The following is an 18,917-nucleotide window of genomic DNA, read 5'->3' as shown; positions in this document are numbered from 1 at the left end:
AGGAAGACACTGAATCCTTTTGAAGCCCTGGGGACACTGTTCTTTAGCTAACCTTGTGATTTGATCTTGCAGTGGGAGGATGCAGATCATTGCATTACTACATTGTAATAATTCATATATGATATGCCTTTTCTTAAACTTCTTTTAATTCAGGAATATCTTAATTTAATTGAAAGTGAATTGCCTCAAAACTTGACACAGACACAGCGGACAGATGCACTTAGGTAGGCACAGACCTGTTTGCCACCCATGGACTCAAACATCTTCTCCAGTTGGACACGGAGCTGCTGAATGTTGTTGAGGATGATGCAGGGCTGTAAAAGTACAACAATTAATAAAACTAGATTGTTTAGTATAGTGCAATGTATGATTCAATGTGTGAGAAGAACATCAACTATATATTTAATGGTGTTGAAATCCTACAAAAAACCTAACACATTACATTTACTATTTTTGAAAGCTGTAAGCATTGTACTAACAGTTTGTAAGCTTGAGACTAGCCCATATTAATGTAACACATTCTCGGAAGGGAAAAAACAGTAAAAATCCATCAGTTGTGATTTCCTGACACATCATTAATACAAAGATGCTAGGTTTCTGCGCGACATCGACAGTCAGCAGGGAAACGCAATACGTAATACAACAGGGAGGGAAATGTCTGCACTGAGTACGTCAGGCATTATCGATTCTCAGCTGCACAAGTTTAACAGATGACAGACATTAATCACACTGCTTTTTATGGAGACTGTGAGCAGAATTACTCACTTCAGTCAGTCACAGATTATGTATATTATCCGCCCAAAAAAACACTGACAAACATAGAACGCCCCAAAATTATGATAGTGGTAATGGATGGTAGTAAAATGATAATTCTGTGCCACACAGGAGAAGGATGATTGGTGTCTTTCAATCCACATAGCGGCCAATAGTGTCTCCGCGGCAGCACATAATCGCTTGCGCTCAACTAGATTTATAAGCATATTTGTACGGGAGTGATAAGATATTATAAATCTGAATGAAAGCGATGTAGATTTCCCTCAGCTCATTATATCTGGTGAAAAATCTGGTGAAAAATATAGAATAATGGGTCCGGTCCACTAACAATTTTATTGGATATGTTTTAATCTATCAGTTAAGTGCCAGGGGCAGCTGTGACATCACTTAGGACTTCATACACCAAAGAGTAAAAAGACAGCTATTTCCCAGTGGTTTGTTTATTGATTTACAGTGTTTGGTGGGGTAATGCTGTACGAATAGGGTGATGCTAAGATAACCAATTTGTCTGCAAATATCATTTTAAAGAAATGTATTCATATCAGAACATTGTTAACAAAAGCAGATCAAATTTTTATCTTACAAAATATTACATTCAGCATTGTGACTTTTTGGGGCAGCGCGGTGGTCGCCTCACGGCAAGAAGGTCCTGAGTTCAACCTGCCGACCGGCTTTTGTCTTTTTTGTGTAAAATTTGCATGTTCTCCGTGTGCCTGCGTGGGATTTCTCAGGCTGCTCCGGCTTCCTCCCACAGTTTAAAGACATGCAGGTTAGATTAATTGGTGACTAAAAAAGCCCGTAGGTGTGAATGATGAATGTTTCAGCCCTGTGATTGACTGGCGACCTCCTGTCCAGGATGTACACCGCCTCTCGCCCAGTGTCAGCTAGAATCGGCTCCAGCCCCCCGCGCCCCATGGATAAGCAGCTACAGTATAGCTACAGTAAAGGATGGAATGCGACTTTTGTCTAATCTGTGTCTATGTAAAATACTGTATACTTTCACCCCTTTAGGCTTTTGCAAATCCTTAAAGCAAACTGAAGTAAGATCAAACTTTGAACAGCTCATGTCCACTCTATGGCTGTGGTAACAAGCCACAAAAGTTGGGAACCACTGCTCTAGATTATCATCTTTACTTATACTACTGCTCTCTTTTAATGTTTTATGTTGTTGGCGGCAAAAACAGGCACACAGTACGTTCTCGGGTTAGGAAAGATGGCTATGATGTGGGTCATGTACTATATACGTGGCAGTACAATTAGGTCGAATTTGATGTAATCGTGCCGCTGTACAACTCCATCTGCCTCTTATTTCCGTTTTTCCATCATCTGTCCGCTCAGTGCTGTCTCGAGGACATTTCCTGTTTTCTCTGGGACAATTGTAATGAGCCTGTCAACACTGTAAAGAAACATCTGCCTCCTCCACTAGTACCCTGTGTGTTATCTCTCACTTCAACTTCAAAGACCAGTGAGGATAATTAGGCCCCTAAGAAGGCTCTGCATTTAGTCATCTATCACATTAAACAATAGACAGAGAGCCCAGAAAATACCAATGACTTTTCCCCATCAGCTATGGGCTGTGAGATGAAGAATTGCATCACAGTTAAAAGAGACACTTTGTTCAGTGCATTACAAAAGGCAGGGCAGGGCCAGATTTGCAATTTGACCAAAAACACTCAATGTAACCTTTGCTATTAATGCTTGCAGACTTACCACATTCTCCTTACTCAAATACAAAGGAAAGTCCTTGGATATGATTGCAGCATATTGCAGAAGAACTTTGTTGATAGTCTGCAGATAGGGAGAGAGACAAGTTTATAATTACAGTTTGTTTGCTTTTCTATTATTGAATTTCTGAAACTCACTGAGAAGATCTAAGCAGTCACAACCTAATAACCAGATAATATCAAACCGAATAAATACACCAGAGTGACTCCTTAGATCAATGGCAAACTCTTTAACTGTGAGTTATTACGCCCCACAGGAGTATGGAGGATGGGGAGGATTTCCAAGAGCCTGACCTTCGCAAAACGGCACATGAAGTGAGCCAGAGCCTGTGGGTTCGGACACTCCAGCTTCTTGATAATCTCAAAATTCTGGTTTAGTTGAGTGAACACATCCACTACCGAACATGAGAAGAGGGCGTGCTCCGAGGTTTGCTGGAACTGTTGCAGCATAGAGAGGAGGAGAGAGGGACATGAGGGTGGAAAAAGGGATGGGGGGTGGGGGTGGGTGGAAGAAGGAAAAAAGAGAAAGAGACAAATGCAAGTTCTCAGATCTAAAGCGCTTTAAGCACCTCCGAATAGTGAGACATTATGTAGGCACAGTGAAGAGAACGTTTGATTAATGTACCAATTACTGTATAACTACATCACTCACAGAGCAGAAATCTAGACCACTTACTGCCGATTACACTAACAGGTTTACTGTTATATGTGACTGCCAGGTAACTGCTGAGGTGCATTTATCAAAAGTTCCCACTTAAACCATCTGAAACTCTTTAGAGTTATCTCTCGAACGCATATGAATTCCTGCATTTATTCACGATTGACACAAAAGTCATTATCAAGCATATGTTTCATGTGTTTAGGTAGAGATGAATCAAATCAATCACTTTAACTTTTAACTTTGTTCAGTGGACGTCCTGGGTTACAATAATCACACAATCTGAAACATATAGTGCTATGCAATGTTTGTATGCGCTGAAGATGCATCAATATTTTGCGATCATTTCTTTGCCAAATGTGTTTTGTGAAGCTTTTCACACATTTCCTGTCATTATTGTCTAACATCCTCCTGTGCCTTTTACTGCCCTGAAAATCATGTTTTGCTTCCAGATTGTATTAATTTTTTATTGAAATTTTATTCCTATTCCTGTCTTGTGATGTCTCAGGGCGAGGAGTGTTTTTGACCGTGTAAAATCTTCTCTAACCCTCGCACCCTAATTTCAGTCTTAGCAGACCGTCCTTGTGAATAAGAAATAGGTCTAAAGTGGCTTGGTCGGTTAATACATAAAGCTACACACTGAGTTATAATTCAATGCTATACTTACTCCATCTTTCTTGTCCCTTTCCAGTGCCCCATTGAGGAAATCCATGGCAACATCCTCGTTCTCATCAAGCCACTGAATGACAAATGGCTCAAACCACCTAAAGAAAAAAAAAAACTTTCTATAATCAAATCATAGTTCGTTTTATTTTAACTCTAGAGGACTATATGAGTCGGGGCTAAGTATATAAGAAAATATCTGAGGCCAAGGCTTTTTAGCTTTATTTTTTTTAAATTATAGGGAAACCACTGCATTTTAGAGAAATCAATGAAAATGGATTGTGTTACACTCAAAAATGTATGCTGAAAATACCACGCAGATGTCAGTGTGGTTTTGGCCAAGGCTGGCTCAGGTTTCAGTGTGTGGACATAATTGACTTCGAGGCTCAGACAGAGGACAGCAGAGGACAGGACAGAGGAAGTACATTTGTTAGTAGAATAATAATGCTGAGCTTGTCCTCAAAGCAACGGATGTCCCCCCAAAACAGCTTTGTACTCTGGCTAAGGGCATCTGCTTCAGGAGGGAGAGACAATAAATAATGTGGGTGTGGCGACAGAGAAAGAGAATAGACAGGCAGACGGAAGAGTAAGGCTGTGTGTGTGTGTGTGTGTGTGTGTGTGTGTGTGTGTGTGTGTGTGTGTGTGAGAGAGAGACAGTGTTAGGAGGGGGACTCATTACACTGATAGACTGGGAGGATGGGAAAGGCCGTTGCGTTCTGTGCTTGCATTACACGTGTTTACATGCAACTATCCCTGCTTCACTGCAAATTATGCATGCACACTGTAAAACAGGGCTACGTGAAAAGAAGAACTAAAACTTGCTTTTAGGCTATAAATGTTTCTCCTCATCCAAAACAGTTTATCATCAGCTTGTTGGAATAAACTGCCAGCACAGATTACAGGAACATGACAGTGTTACAGATTCAGTTTTAACCAGAAACTAATCTGAACTGCCACTACCGTACAATATTCTGCACCATGAATGAACACTGTTATGTGTTCTGTTGACAATTTTTTGAAGCAAACAAAATCATCTGTACTCATCTTAATTTTTTTCCCAACATTGAACAGTTGGACATTTGACTTTTTTTGCAACATTTCTCTCAACTCTGAGTTACTCAATCCTTTCCTCTTAGGTTCCTGTTTGTTTTAACAAGCAGCCTATTCATGTTCTATTACGCATTCGTAATCAAATTCTACTATGTACAATTTTAACACTATATATATTATATATCTTTTTTTTTTTTTTGTGTGTGTGTATGTATAATGTATGTGTGTATGCATGTTTAAGTGTCTCACATGTGGGTGAAAATGAGAGGACTTACAGAGAATACTCAGGCGGAACATTCTTGAAGGCCGGCAGGTCACGAACATACTCATTATGGAACCATTTGACTTTGAAGTGAAGATTCATGTATTCAGTACTTTTGCATAGGCGGTGCTTGTCATGCTCTGTAATGCAGATTAAAACATTAGAACCACGCGTTAGCATATATAGTGTATCCACTGAAGTCACAACTCTTAAACAGAAAAACCTTGTTTTTAAATACTTATGGAGTCTAACACATACAAACACGTCTAGACTGACCAAAGAGCAGGTTAAATTGTAGGGCAGCACGGCAACAACAAATTGGCAGTCTATGACACAATAAACGTGTTGCATGTGCTCTGGACAAAAAAAAAAAAAAGCACTTCAGTTTTACTTTGAACTGCTCATGACTGAGACATTTAAATGGACCGCCTGATGTGAAAACGGCTGTGATTGGTTGTGAATGGCTGGAATGATAATTCAATTAGTGGGCCTATGACTTCCGTGTCCTGCATGAACTAACGCAATGCTTAATTAATAGAAATCTGCAAATATCTTAATGAGCATAAAAAAAAGACCTGGGTGGCAGTGGTTGCTTTTAAATCTGACTTTTTAACAGGCTCAATTATGCAGAGCCTTGAGCTGCCAAGAATAAGAAAGTAAAATGGAGCCTGTGAATGTGTCCAGCTCCCTTCAGAAGAAAGCCCTTGACTGACGAATGGCAAACAAACTAAAGCTAAAAAGGACTAGACTTTCATGTCAGCAGACAAGGCTGCTGAGTCATTTAGTCCAGCTCGCTGTAGACATTTCAGAACAATTAAACATTTCCATGGTATCCCCTGGAGGACATATTGATGGCGATGGTGCAAGAGAGGGAGTGAGGAAAAAAAGAGAGGAAACCAATGCAGTTGCATTAACATTATATACAAAAAAGTTAAAATGTAATTAGGGCTCATCAGAATACTTTGAAGCTTTCGATCATTGCCATGGTAATAGACGTATCAGCAATCAAATGCTTTTTTTAAATGTTTTATTATTATCAGTGTTTCTAAATTAGTTACCTAGACTTACTAGACTGACTGAAGACCAGGACCACAGTCGTCCCCTGACCTTAACCAAAAAGCTTTTATTACATCAACCTAACACAACCTTTACCATAGAAGTGGCAGATCTCTCGCGTCACTCTCGCATCACATTCACATGTCAGTCCACATTTGTTTACATAGCATTGTGTTGTATAAACACAAAGGCACCCTCAACTTCACTGAACAATAACTCATTAACCTCCCAAACTCGCTCCTAACCCGAGGCAAGTCACCATGCTCTCCCTCTCCCTGTCTCACTCCAACCCTTCCTGTGTGTATTTTTCGGTCTCTCTTACACTCTTAAATTAGCCTGACAAGCCAGACCCGCCCCTGTCTGCAAATTACATTTGCTGCCGATAGAGCGCGTCTAGATTTCTAGGCTAACTCTTAGTGGCTCTGTGTGACTTTTCAGTGTCTTGTTTTCACTTTTTTGTCTAACCATCTCTTTTTTATTTTGTTACTTTTCATAAAGTATGCAAATAGCCATATGGCTCGTTTCTCTGCAGCAAAGTGCAGACATCTATTTTTGGTTTGGCAGCTGTTAGAGTTTTCCCACAGATCAAATGTGGGGAATGGTGAAGCTACATCTGATCATAAATGGGTATTTGAGACATATTGGATTTTGCCAGGTGTGAACTCCAATCCATCTCAGCTGTATTTAGACAAAATGTGGCGGTAGACTATATCGGGACACAAGGCTAAAGAAGCTGTGATAGATTTCTTTTTTTTTTAGGTGCTTCCAAATGGTAAAGAAGAAATAAAGACACACATATTTGCATGCTGTTTGGCAGATACAATATTCATACATTCACCCAACATCAAAGACATTTTTAAATCCATGCATTGCACCCTGGCTGTCGTGCCTTAATCCTGATAAGAACCTTGGTGCTTACTCTGATGAATAGTGCATACCCTGCCTGCCTACACTCCTCTCTAAGCTTGGAGGGAAATATTTACATATGTGTAATTAACATATTTACCTGTGAATAATGTATTCAAATGCACAATGCAATATTTTATCCTTGGAATGGAGAAGATAATGAGTGTTCAACTCAAGTCAAGTTTAGATTATATATTTATTTATATTAGTGACTGCTGCTCATTTTTAACCTGCTTTTGAAACTGAGGTTTGACTGCATTCAAAAAAACTAAAATGACAAGGGCAGCGTGTCATATACAGCATGTATGCGTGTTCAGGTGTAACTTAAGGATTAGGATCAACTTAAATTTGTGTTATATTAATAACAATGTAGTCAGTGTTTCCCCTATATTCATTCTGCAGTGGCACAAGAGCACCGCAGTAAAGAATTCTGAAAAATTCAAATGATCAGAAATATCTCTGCTCTCGTGTTTCACCGAATGCAGGGACTGCTGAAATACATGGGCACGGACTGGTGCTACACTGACAACCTGTGCGGGCATCACGCTGCACACACGGAGCAGATGAGAGACAGGTAAAATGAAGATAACATCGTCGGTACCGGTTAACAGGCTCTGTAGTGAACAACAAGCTAATGTGCTGATAGATTCTGTGTTTTAAATAAGTGCTGCGCAGTGGATCTAATTTATGTGAAAAGTGGGTAAATATTCTGAAGTTCCTTTAAATAATTAAAGAAAAGAAACCTGAAAAAGTGTCTCTGATACATCTCTGATAGACCATATACTGTGTAACAAAAGGTGGATAGTTGCCATAGCCACCATGGCTTAACACATACTGTAGGAAACAGAGTGTCAGAATCAGATGAGCAGAAAATCACAGTATGGGCAAGTGGTCTGAAAGAAATGTATTGTTTGTAAATCTGTAAATACCCGATGAAATGAGAAATAAAAAATGTTTTTGTGTTAAGCAGCAAGCCTATTTTTTCAAGTAATTTTCTCCACTTATACAGTTAAAGGGATACGCCACCGTTTGTTGAAATAGGGCTTATCACGGTCTCCCCTAGCTGTAGATAGGTGCGCCGCCGCTAGTTAGCTTAGCGTAGTGAATGGAATCCTATTTTGCTGGTTAGCATGTTGTGAGTAAAAGTGAGCCAACAAAAGACAAAAAAACAACCTAATTACTTGCACTGATACAAAAAATGCATTGGCCAACCTATCTACAGCCAGGGTAGACCGTGATAAGCCCTATTTCAACAAATGGTGGCGTATTCCTTTAAGCCTAAGGTGGAGTTTGTTCAACGTGCACATATAGATTCTAACATATTTACACAAATCCCAGAAGACACACTATTAGACTGTTTAAAGTTGTGCAATATTTTACCGATAGCTGATATGAAAAGCCACAATGACACCAGCACCTTAGGGTTATTTTCTTTTGGAGCCAAACACTGGGAGAGGGCAGGGATCGCTGCTTTCATCAACACCTAACCTTCATGGCCGGAGTAGTTTTGATGGCTGAAATTGGTGAGGGAGGATTTAAGGTTTCACATGGATTCACCTAGTCAGTCTGTGTCATTGAAGGAGCAGGTGGCTTAAACATTGTGAATATTGAGTCGAGATTGTTTTACTAGAGAAGACCTGAAGTTATTCTGCCGCAGAGGTTGCGTTATATCTTGGCAGAGCGATCCACTGTGGCAGTGCCACTTTAATAACTGAGCTGGCGCTGCAAGGCAGCCTACACACATACAGGATGGACACACACATGCACACAATCACAGTTTGTCAAACTTTCTGCCCTACGCTCTGACTGCACACACACACACACACCCACACAGTCACACACACCTACACCCACACTCCCACACACACACACACACACACACCTAAAGAAAGCAGATGGAGGTCAGTTAGGAGACTGTAAAAAAGTAGGGGTCAGCAGGTGTTTTGTTTGGTGCTGCCAGACAGGTTCTGCTAGCTTGCTGTGTGTGAGCGTTTGCAGAGCGTGTGTCCACATTGCATCCATTCAAACACATGTACTGTATACAGTATATACCTGTACGTTATCAATGTAGTAGGTTTCTACTGCCCCAAATTTGTTGCTGTTTAAAAAAAAAAAAAAACACATTACTGCTTGACTAGAAGTTTTAAATGACTCACATAAACAAAATTTGTATGCCAAAAATTCATTGAGATATGCACACAAGTATAAACATTTGGTGCATCTGAGTTAAGGAAAGAGTGAAGAGTTTCTACAAATATCATACCAGACAAACGGCATGAAAAAAGTCGGAGCAATCTCAAGTTTGTTAGATGCACTACAAACTTGTTATGCTTTTCTAAGTTACAGTAACAACAACCATATTGAAACATTTGCGATTCTTAGATCAATACTACTAGAGGGGATATAAGTGTAATGTTTATTCCGAGAGTGGCTTTAGAGGAAAGCTAATGCAAAGCAGAAATGTACATCCTGGAGAGAGGATGAATATGCTCATATTTCTTATCTACAAGTGGGGAGTTTGGCCTGATGGTGGCACCAGAGCAAAGGCCAGGGTCACAAAAGATATTAGGATACATCCTAATGGAACTTTAATATTCATACCAATTTTCTAAGAACAGCATGAGGAGTATGCCCTATTGTCTTAGATAAGCATTTCTGATTCATTGGCTTACACATACGAATGTAGTCTAAAACAATGCTCTATATTCTTTAACTGAATTTAATTTACTGAATGGAGTGGCTCATGGTACCAGCCAAATAATCTGCAATAGCATTTTTCTTTCGAAAGCTGTGGTATGAAGACAGAAATAGAGGTTAAAAGAGGGTTAAGTTCTTGAAAAGCTTTCGTCTTTCAAAACCTTTCACTTTAGGAGTCATAAAGCTCATATTCTCTCTCTAGAAAATGGAAGCACAGAGGGACAGAATGCGCTTCTTTGCACACTCTGAATGAAAGCAAAAGGAAATAATTTTATATTTACTAGGCCCTGTGTGATTGTTTGAATAGAGGAGAGAATCTGAGGGAAATGAGGTCGCAGTGGGGCAGTGTTTTAAAAAATACTGCAATAAAACATACAAAAGATGCCTGACTTCAGAATGAGTCATCTGTTGTTGTTTCTTTTAAGAAAATGGTTTTGAATTTTTTTTGTATTGAAGAATTCCAACTAGAAATGTTGGCGGCAACAGAAATTTTTTCTTTCTTCTCAGAAATGTAATATATCATTAACTGATGAATTTCACTTTTCACTGACAGGAATTATTCTGTAAAAGCTGAGGTGTAAGATGTAAATGGGCAATCTGTCATTTTGGAAGGTAAATCAATTCCTATATTTTTGGATTGACATACACTACCGGTCAAAACCGTTACCAAAAACTGAAAAATAATGTACATTTCACTATTTTACAAAAAGGCCTTTTTCAGGGAACAAGAAATGGGTTAACAATGTAAAGCTGTTCTGCAGCAATGGAGGTTAATCAAGCTTTGAAAGTTGGTGCTACCAAATCCCACAGGTGTTCCAACTTGTCTGGATTACTTGCAACCCCCTCTGTTTGTATAAAAGTATTGTTGGAACACACTGTGGTACCATACCCACGTGAGCATTATTTGAACAGTATTGTACTGCAGAACGTAGTGTGTTGCTATAAAAATGGCGGGGAAAAGGCAATTAACAATGGAAGAGAGACAGACCATCATAACACTTAAGAATGTTGGTTTTTCCTACAGAGAAATTGCGAAGAAAGTCAAGGTGTCAGTGAGTACAGTATTCTTCACCATCAAAAGGCACTTAGAAACTGGGTGAAACTCTGACAGGAAGAGGTCTGGCAGACCCAAAGCCACAACAGAATCAGAAGACAAGTTTCTGAGAGTCAACAGCTTGCGTGATAGGCGGCTCACAGGACAACAGCTTCAATCACAGCTTAATAGTGGTCGTAATAAGCAAGTCTCAGTTTCAACTGTAAAGAGAAGACTTCGAGCTGCAGGTTTGATAGGCCGAGTTTTCAGCAAGAAAGCCATTGCTAAGACGTCCGAATAAGAAAAAGAGGCTTGCCTGGGCCAAGAAACATCGTCAATGGACTACTGAAGACTGGAAGAAATTTTCGGTTCATCATGCAGGATTTTTGTACGCCCTCGAGTAGGCGAAAGGATGTGACATCAACTGTCAAACATGGAGGAGGAAGCGTGATGGTCTGGGGCTGTTTTGCTGGATCCAGGCTGGGTGATTTGTATAGAGTGAAAGGCACCCTGAACTAAAATGGCTACCACAGCATTTTGCAGCGCCATGCATTACCCTCTGGTATGCGCCTAGTTGGTCAGGGGTTCATCCTACAGCAAGATAATGACCCAAAACATAAGTCCAAGCTATGCCAGAACTACCTTAGCAAAAAAGAACAAGATGGTAAGCTTAAAAACATGGAGTGGCCAGCACAGTCACCAGACTTAAACCCCATTACGCTGGTTTGGGATGAACTGGACAGAAAAGTGAAAGCAAAGCAACCTACAAGTGCCACACATTTATGGGAACTTCTGCAACAGAGTTGGGAAGAACTTTCTGAAGAATATTTGATTTCCATTGTAGAAAGAATGCCACAAGTGTGTTCAGCTGTTATATCTGCCAAAGGGGGCTACTTTGATGAGTCAAACATTTAGAATACATTTTGGTTTATAAATTGAGTCCATGATTTCTTTTTTAACTTAAATTGTTCATTTGTTCTATTCTTTCATTTCAGAGTACAATAAGACATTGAACTGCATGAATTTCAATAAAAACCTGAAAAAATTGGGGTGTTCTAAAACTTTTGACCGGTAGTGTATTTAAAAAAGCATTCAACATACTGTGTATGTGCAGGCATGTTTGAAAGTGTGCTATTGTATTGTCTTGTAGCATAACATAGACTGAAGCAAGCAGCGCTACAATGTGTTATTTTACTGATATTGAAGGTTTCTTTATCTATTTGTAAGGCATTTTTGTGCCCTGCAAACTATGAATGATGCAAAGGTTTTAAGAGGGACACAATGCACTGCGAATAAACGCCTAAGGACCAGGGGCTGCATTACAGAAACTTCCTATCTTAACTAGGAAGAGTCTAAGATAGGATTTTTTTTTCCAGTTTGGTATTAAGGAAGCAAATCCTGACTTAAGTTAGGATAGGATTGTTGACGTGGGAATTCTTCATCTGAAAAGGCCTTTTTTCCTAAATCAGGTTCTAACCCTAATTACCATTGTTACCAAAAATATGTGGAATATGTTTAGAAGACTTTGATTGCACATTTTTCAACTAGTTGACATATTTTGACAAACAAAAACGCAAGTTTAATGCAATTATAGCAGGAATGCTGGTGAGGCTGCGTTTATAATGAGTTAAAGCGCCCATATTATACTCATTTTCAGGTTCATAATTGTATTTTAAGGTTGTACCAGAATAGGTTTACATGGTTTAATTTTCAAGAAACACCATATTTTTGTTGTACTGCACAGCTCTCTCTCACTGCTGTAGATCCTCTTTTCACCTGGTTTCTGTTTTAGCTACAGAGTGAGACCTCTTTTCTTCTTCTTCTTCTGTACTATCTTTGATTGCACTCGCACATGCTCAGTAGCTCAGATGTAGATCATGTCAGCTAGCTAGCTCCATAGAAGTAAAAGACAGGCTGTTTCTCCAACTTCAGTCAGTTACAAGGCAGGATTAGCTGGGAGACTTCTAAATGAGGGCGCACATGTAAGTAGTTCTTTTGTAGATTATGGTGAACTTGTATGTGTTGTAGCAGTGCTTTGCTATTGAGAACGAGGTACCATGCTAGTGTTAGCATTAGCGTTAGCATGCTAATGCTAACGCTACGAGCTAACGGTTGCGGTTAGCCAGCTCATTTCGGATTGTGACGTCACAGTCCGAGGCCGATTTTGAACAGCTCACTAGGAGACTGAAAGCAGGACACATTCAGAAACTGTATCTCACTCAGAACAGCATGGATGGATTTTTTTCAAAGTTTGTATGTGTGTGGAAGCACCAAAGACACAAAAGAACACCCCAAATACCAGAAAAAGTGTTTTTTTCATAATATGGGCACTTTAAGATTTCCATGAAAAATTCCTCTCCTCCCTACATCACTTAACCCTCTCACCACCTTTATCCTCTCTATATATTTTCAGCCATAAATATCAGGTAACCGACTGCAATAGCTGCGTGTCCCATTGCCTTCTTTCCATCAGGTTAGATTGTTTCATTGTTAACTGCAATATGATGTGATACATAGCAGAATTATGACTGTAATTGGTTTAGTTAAATTAGATCGTGATGAGGGAAAAACTTACGCTTCATCTTTTAAAAAAAAACATTGCATTATAATGGTTAATTTTCTGTTTATGCTATCATGCAAATGGTTTGTGGCACCATACATTAGCAGCTTGCCACTCTCCACTTACTGGACAACAATAGTATGCCTGGAGAAGCCAGTCTGGTCTCTCTTCTTCATTTAGTGAGACATTTTCATTAAGAGCCGTTGTGATTGGTACAGCTGTTTAATAGAGATGTGAATCTCTGAGAAGATAATGATTAATTACCACACCCATCCTATTTATATTCCAATTCTTCTGCGCCTTTGCTAATATATACATATACCAACAAAAGCATCAAGTGTACTTACGCTCTCATATTCTGTACGCATATAATCTAGCATTGCAATAAGGCCGTTAAAATAGGGCCTTCATATTTGTGTGTGCTACATTATGCATGTGTGTGCGCATCTGTGCATGCTTACATAGTTGTATGTGTGTTTGTGCCTTTGTGTCCTGCTGGTGTGGGCGGTCCTGAGGGAGGAGTAGGCTCAAGGTCCCTGGTGAGGATGTCATCTTGTCTGACTCAGCCCACAGGGACAGACAAACTCACAGGAGACTTACTAACTCTCGGCCTTATTGATGTAAATGCTGTGGATATTATGATCAGCTGCAGCGGTTCACCACGGCATTTCCATACTCTAGTTACCATTCAGTGAATAGATCTACAGGAGTGTGTGGTTGGACAGGTTTGATCGAGACAAAAGGCTGGAGGACCAGAGTATCAGCCGAGGCCAGTATACAATAGTTATCTATGTGACATAATTCCTTCATCTTGGCTTCTGACCCAGTTCTGTCAAAGGGCCTCCTAAGCTGTATCACAGGGGCGTACTAACACAGCTCTGCTATGCCACCAGAACCCACACAGACACTAACTCAAACACGATGACATAATGCTTTAAGACACGGCCAAACTTATGATTTACTAATGTCCACTCTGCTTCAGTATAGTGAATCACCATTGCAGTGTAGATCTTTAAAACAAATGTCCACTGCAAAATGTAACATTTGAGAAATCTTTTGTTTTAAACCTATCAATATAGAAAAAGCCATACGCTGTTAGCTGAGGCAGCAGAGAGATCCGAAATGAATGTGCTGTGCTATACTGGAAACGGCAAAAATATATTATAAACTAACAGTTGGAAAACACAATAACTTATTCAAATCACACCGAAGGACAAGATACAGCCTTTAGCCACGCCCGAGCGTCGTACACCACGTCTTTCTTTGGAAACAAAACTCCCCTTGCAGAGGTACTTTAATTGAAATTCAGTTAAATTATTCTATGGATGGAAGCTGTTCCAACAGGCTGAATTTGAGTTAATGGGCTGCTGGAGCATTGGATCTTTAATGACATGCTCCAGAGACCACGGCCATTAAACAGCTATACACAGTGGATATACAGCATGTACTGTAGAACTTCATCACAGAAGTATTCTGAAGTCTAGACATAGTACATCTCCTCTTGATAATGAATCATTGTTTGATGCCAAAATACAGTGAAGTTATTCATATTGATCCATTATTAAGGCACAATTTGGATTGAGGTGACATAGGGGATCTCCTCCCCTTTTATTAGTAGTGATACCCTCTGTTCATCTTATCTGGAGGTTTGGTGAGCTGGCTCCACACTACCTGATTTAGTACCTTTTTGAGCGTTTATCATGGAGATAATGAATGAAAGAGTGGTCTCAGCCATAGTCATTCACTCTCTCACATCCTCCTTTTCCTGTTCTCAGTGTCTTATTTTATCCACTCTCTTTTTGTCTTGCATCCTACCTCTCTCTGTCGCTCTCCTTTTCTCTCTCTCACACACACACACACACACACACACACACACACACACACACACACACACACACACACACACACACACACACACACACACACACACACACACACACACACACACACACACACACACACACACACATTCAGAGATTCACACAGAGATGCTAAAATTAGCAGCATCCATTTCTGCACCAGCACTGGCACCAAAGGCCTCTGAGCAGAAAGCAGATGATGCATCAAAGACCTCATTAAGTAATTCACATGCACAGGCACCTACACGCACAGATTCCTCTTTTATTCTCATTCATTTTTTTCATACTTACATGCACAACTGAACACTTGCACTACTCCACAAATGCACAGACAAACACGCTTGCACGCACATACACACAAACGGAGAAACACAGACCAACAAAGCAGGACATTCTGGCCCGCCTCCTTCAGGGTGTCTCTGTCAGCCGCCCTACCAGTTATGTGTCACTTCTTATGTAATCAGGTCACTCTGAGTTACTTCCATTTGTCTGAATGAGAAAAACAGGCAGCAACCTGGACCTATACCTACTACTCCCACCTCATTATCACCATTCATTGTGTAAAAACACAAAGAGTACATGCATGAGTGAAGGAATATGCACATGCACACTGCAGCATACAAATGTGAACAGCATGCAGTGTTGGCATTAAGATATTTATACTGCCCGATCACTTTTATTTAACAATGGACACAAAAAATGTAATCAAAGATGACCTCGCAATCAACTGCTGGCATTCCTCTGTGAATGTGCAGCCGAAATATTGTTTTGTGACTGATCTTTGTAGAAAGCAGTGAGCCGTCATTAGAATGATTAAATCCTGTGTGGTTTCACAGATTTCTTTGACGTATAACCAAATATTGTTCTTTTCTGTAGCCACACATCTTTTTTTTTTTTTTTTCTAACACAGACACACATGTATGTGCCAGATGACCAGACCAATACAAAGAACAATTTACTTTTCTGTTAAAAGTCATTAAGCCTTTATTTGGCTTAGTCTGCTTACACTGCCTGCATTACTCTGCCTTTCAACAGCTGTGTTTCTGTACAAATGTCAAGCCAATTTTGAGCGAACGTTTAAAACTTGAAGAAATGCAAATGCAAGTCCATCAACTGGTTTGAAGCTAATAAACTAGGCTACAGTGTAGCGTTGTCAGAAGTTGGCAGATGTCAGTTATTAATGTAAATGGGTCATTCATTCAAGAATTTTAAAGATGCACATCATCATTATATTCTCTAACAAAAGCTATACTCACATTCTTGCGATATTAAGTGTGAGCAATACACAGACCATCTGTTTTTTATGTGGTTTTACAATCTATATAGTAAAACACATTATGTGGTTTACAATGTGCATGTTTGCAGCACACTGTTATGCGGTTTATGAGCTGTCAAAATGTCCTTCATTTAATTACTAGCCTGTCTCCACCAAACCAAACCTACAACTGTGACAGCCAGTAGGACCAACAAGAAATGAGCAATAATTCATACAAAGTGCTCCTTTGAGGAACATGACAGTCATGTCCTCCTCCTGGCACGTGTCACTGTGGGCGGGCAGTGATGTACTGACAAGATGAGGCAGAGGAGGCAAAGCAGGGAAAGAGGATTCAGGCTCAAGGAGCGAGAAAGAGGCTATATGTGACTGAGTGCATCCATGATTCTTGTCTACTTTTGTAACACGGACACACACACACACACACACACACACACACACACACACACACACACACACACACACACACACACACACACACACACACACAAACTGCCCAAACCTGCTGTGACAGCGGTCAGTAACACCCTAGGTGGTCACATGCCCAGATGCCCTGACTCAAATATGCACACATACATATACAGAGAGCCACATTTGCCCTGTGTGTCTCTCTCTACTTCTTTATTGATCTACTTAATTGTGTATATTATCCTTCATAAAAGTGAAAAGCCTAGTGATCTAAATAGTTATTGAACTATAATGAAACTGTGCTGTTTAGCAGAAGCATTGTAATCATTTGAAAATAATGAACCAAGACATGCAGCTCAGCACTGTCAAATTTTTTTTAGTCATAAATAAACAATGTGATAAACAATGTGTTTTGGTTAGGCACCAAGTGTATGAGGGCTTAGACCATTAAGATGGAAGTATATGATGCCCCTTTGCCATGCTCAAATATGCCTCATATGTTTTAAGCAATAAGCTAGTTTTGGGTTGATACCATTTGTTATACAGATTTGGTACCAATTTTGACAAGAGAATTGATAGAAATTGTCAAAGATCTCTATAAAAAACACATGACTGTAAGACACCAAGACCTTTAGGAACATGATAGAAAAATGCCATGCTGTGATTTGGCATTAAAGCCTTTTGTTATTTGGAGATTTCTGCCGGAATTGCATTTTTCGGCAATTGGATGGCGGGCACTTCTGTTCTGGAAAAGTGCTCAAAAAACCCTTATTATCAATGTACCTAAAGCCATACATCCTCTGAATGCCCTGAAATCTACTTTGTTGTTGTAAATAGGGTTAAACAGAAAAAGTTTGTTGCATATTAAGAGAAAAATGGGCTATACAATCTATTTATTTAATACAACTCATGGTGACGACACACAACCACACATGCCTTTTGTTGGAGCGGCTTATTGGGGTTGCATTTTAGGCTCTTTTTTTGCTAAAGGTCGAGTCTCTCACGACCAACTTCTGGACGGTTTAATCGGCCGTCCTAACACAAAGTCTGCCCGGCTGACAAACAGCTGACAACCTCGCAGCTAAACTAATTAATGCGGTGAAGAGAGGCTGGGACAGCCTTCTCTGCCTCTCGCATACGTAGACACCTGCAGATTTGTACTGGTCGCACAGTTCCATTCTGGGGGAATTTTTTTTTTTTTTTTAAAAAATTTTTTTTTGTTTGTTGATGGCTGTACAAAAAAAAAAATTTTTCTGATAAATTTTTTTTTTACGCTTGTCAGTTAATGATTGGTTAACCAGGGTTGGCTATCGGTCATTTAAAAAAATCTAGCATAGCAGCCCTAGTTTTAAAGTTTCATGTGGCTGTGATTATTCTAGAGGCCCCAACAGGTCATTTTATACAGTGAGGTCAAGTTTTAAAAAATGGTCTCACTTTCATGAAATGGCTACCATTTTTAGAACAGGCGAAAATAACACATTTGTATCGCATGAGAAAAAAAAAAGCATGGTTTAGCATAAAGTGGGCAGTAAAGGGGAGATTATTATACTACAGTTTTAACTTTCTCAACAGAGATGGTACTCTTTTTTACAATGTCAGTAGGTTGGATTTTGCGCAAAATATTCTGTTATCACAGTTCATTTTACAAGGATATGGTGAATGTTAAAAATGATAGATGTAAAAAAAAAAAAAGGTTAGGATTAGTGATTTAATGTAAATCTCAGTTCCCATAATCCAGTCATCTTCTTGCTGCTTTATAACTGCTGCTTTATAAGCTCATTACCTCAGAAATACACATTCATCTCTGCACACACATTAATGTCATTAAAATCTGATGCACGGGAACATTTAGATGCATAAAGTCCATTCACATCTCTGTATCCAAAAAGCAGATCACGTTTAAAACCACCTCATATACAAAATCATATTGCAGTACAATGTACAGAATCTATACATGTCCTGTGTGGGTATATCAATACACTGCAATTTGCTGT

General features: G+C 39.6%; 1 protein-coding gene across 4 annotated transcripts in view; it reads right to left on the bottom strand.

The window, feature by feature from the left end:
* The window catches only part of LOC120555884 (protein unc-13 homolog C), a 122,324-nt gene that overhangs the window by 22,550 nt on the left and 80,857 nt on the right, over positions 1-18,917 (bottom strand). For all 4 annotated transcript variants that reach the window (XM_039795046.1, XM_039795048.1, XM_039795047.1 and 1 more), the window contains 5 exons: positions 5,145-5,271; positions 3,824-3,920; positions 2,793-2,936; positions 2,485-2,562; positions 237-314 (listed from right to left, as the gene is read on the bottom strand). In XM_039795046.1, coding sequence (XP_039650980.1) covers positions 237-314; positions 2,485-2,562; positions 2,793-2,936; positions 3,824-3,920; positions 5,145-5,271 — 524 coding nt within the window. The remainder of the gene's footprint in view (positions 1-236; positions 315-2,484; positions 2,563-2,792; positions 2,937-3,823; positions 3,921-5,144; positions 5,272-18,917) is intronic.

The sequence above is a fragment of the Perca fluviatilis genome, chromosome 3, assembly GCF_010015445.1.
Source record: "Perca fluviatilis chromosome 3, GENO_Pfluv_1.0, whole genome shotgun sequence".
Classification (NCBI taxonomy): domain Eukaryota; kingdom Metazoa; phylum Chordata; class Actinopteri; order Perciformes; family Percidae; genus Perca; species Perca fluviatilis.
Note: the sequence above shows the minus strand (reverse complement) of the source record. Positions and strands in the feature narration are given on the sequence as shown.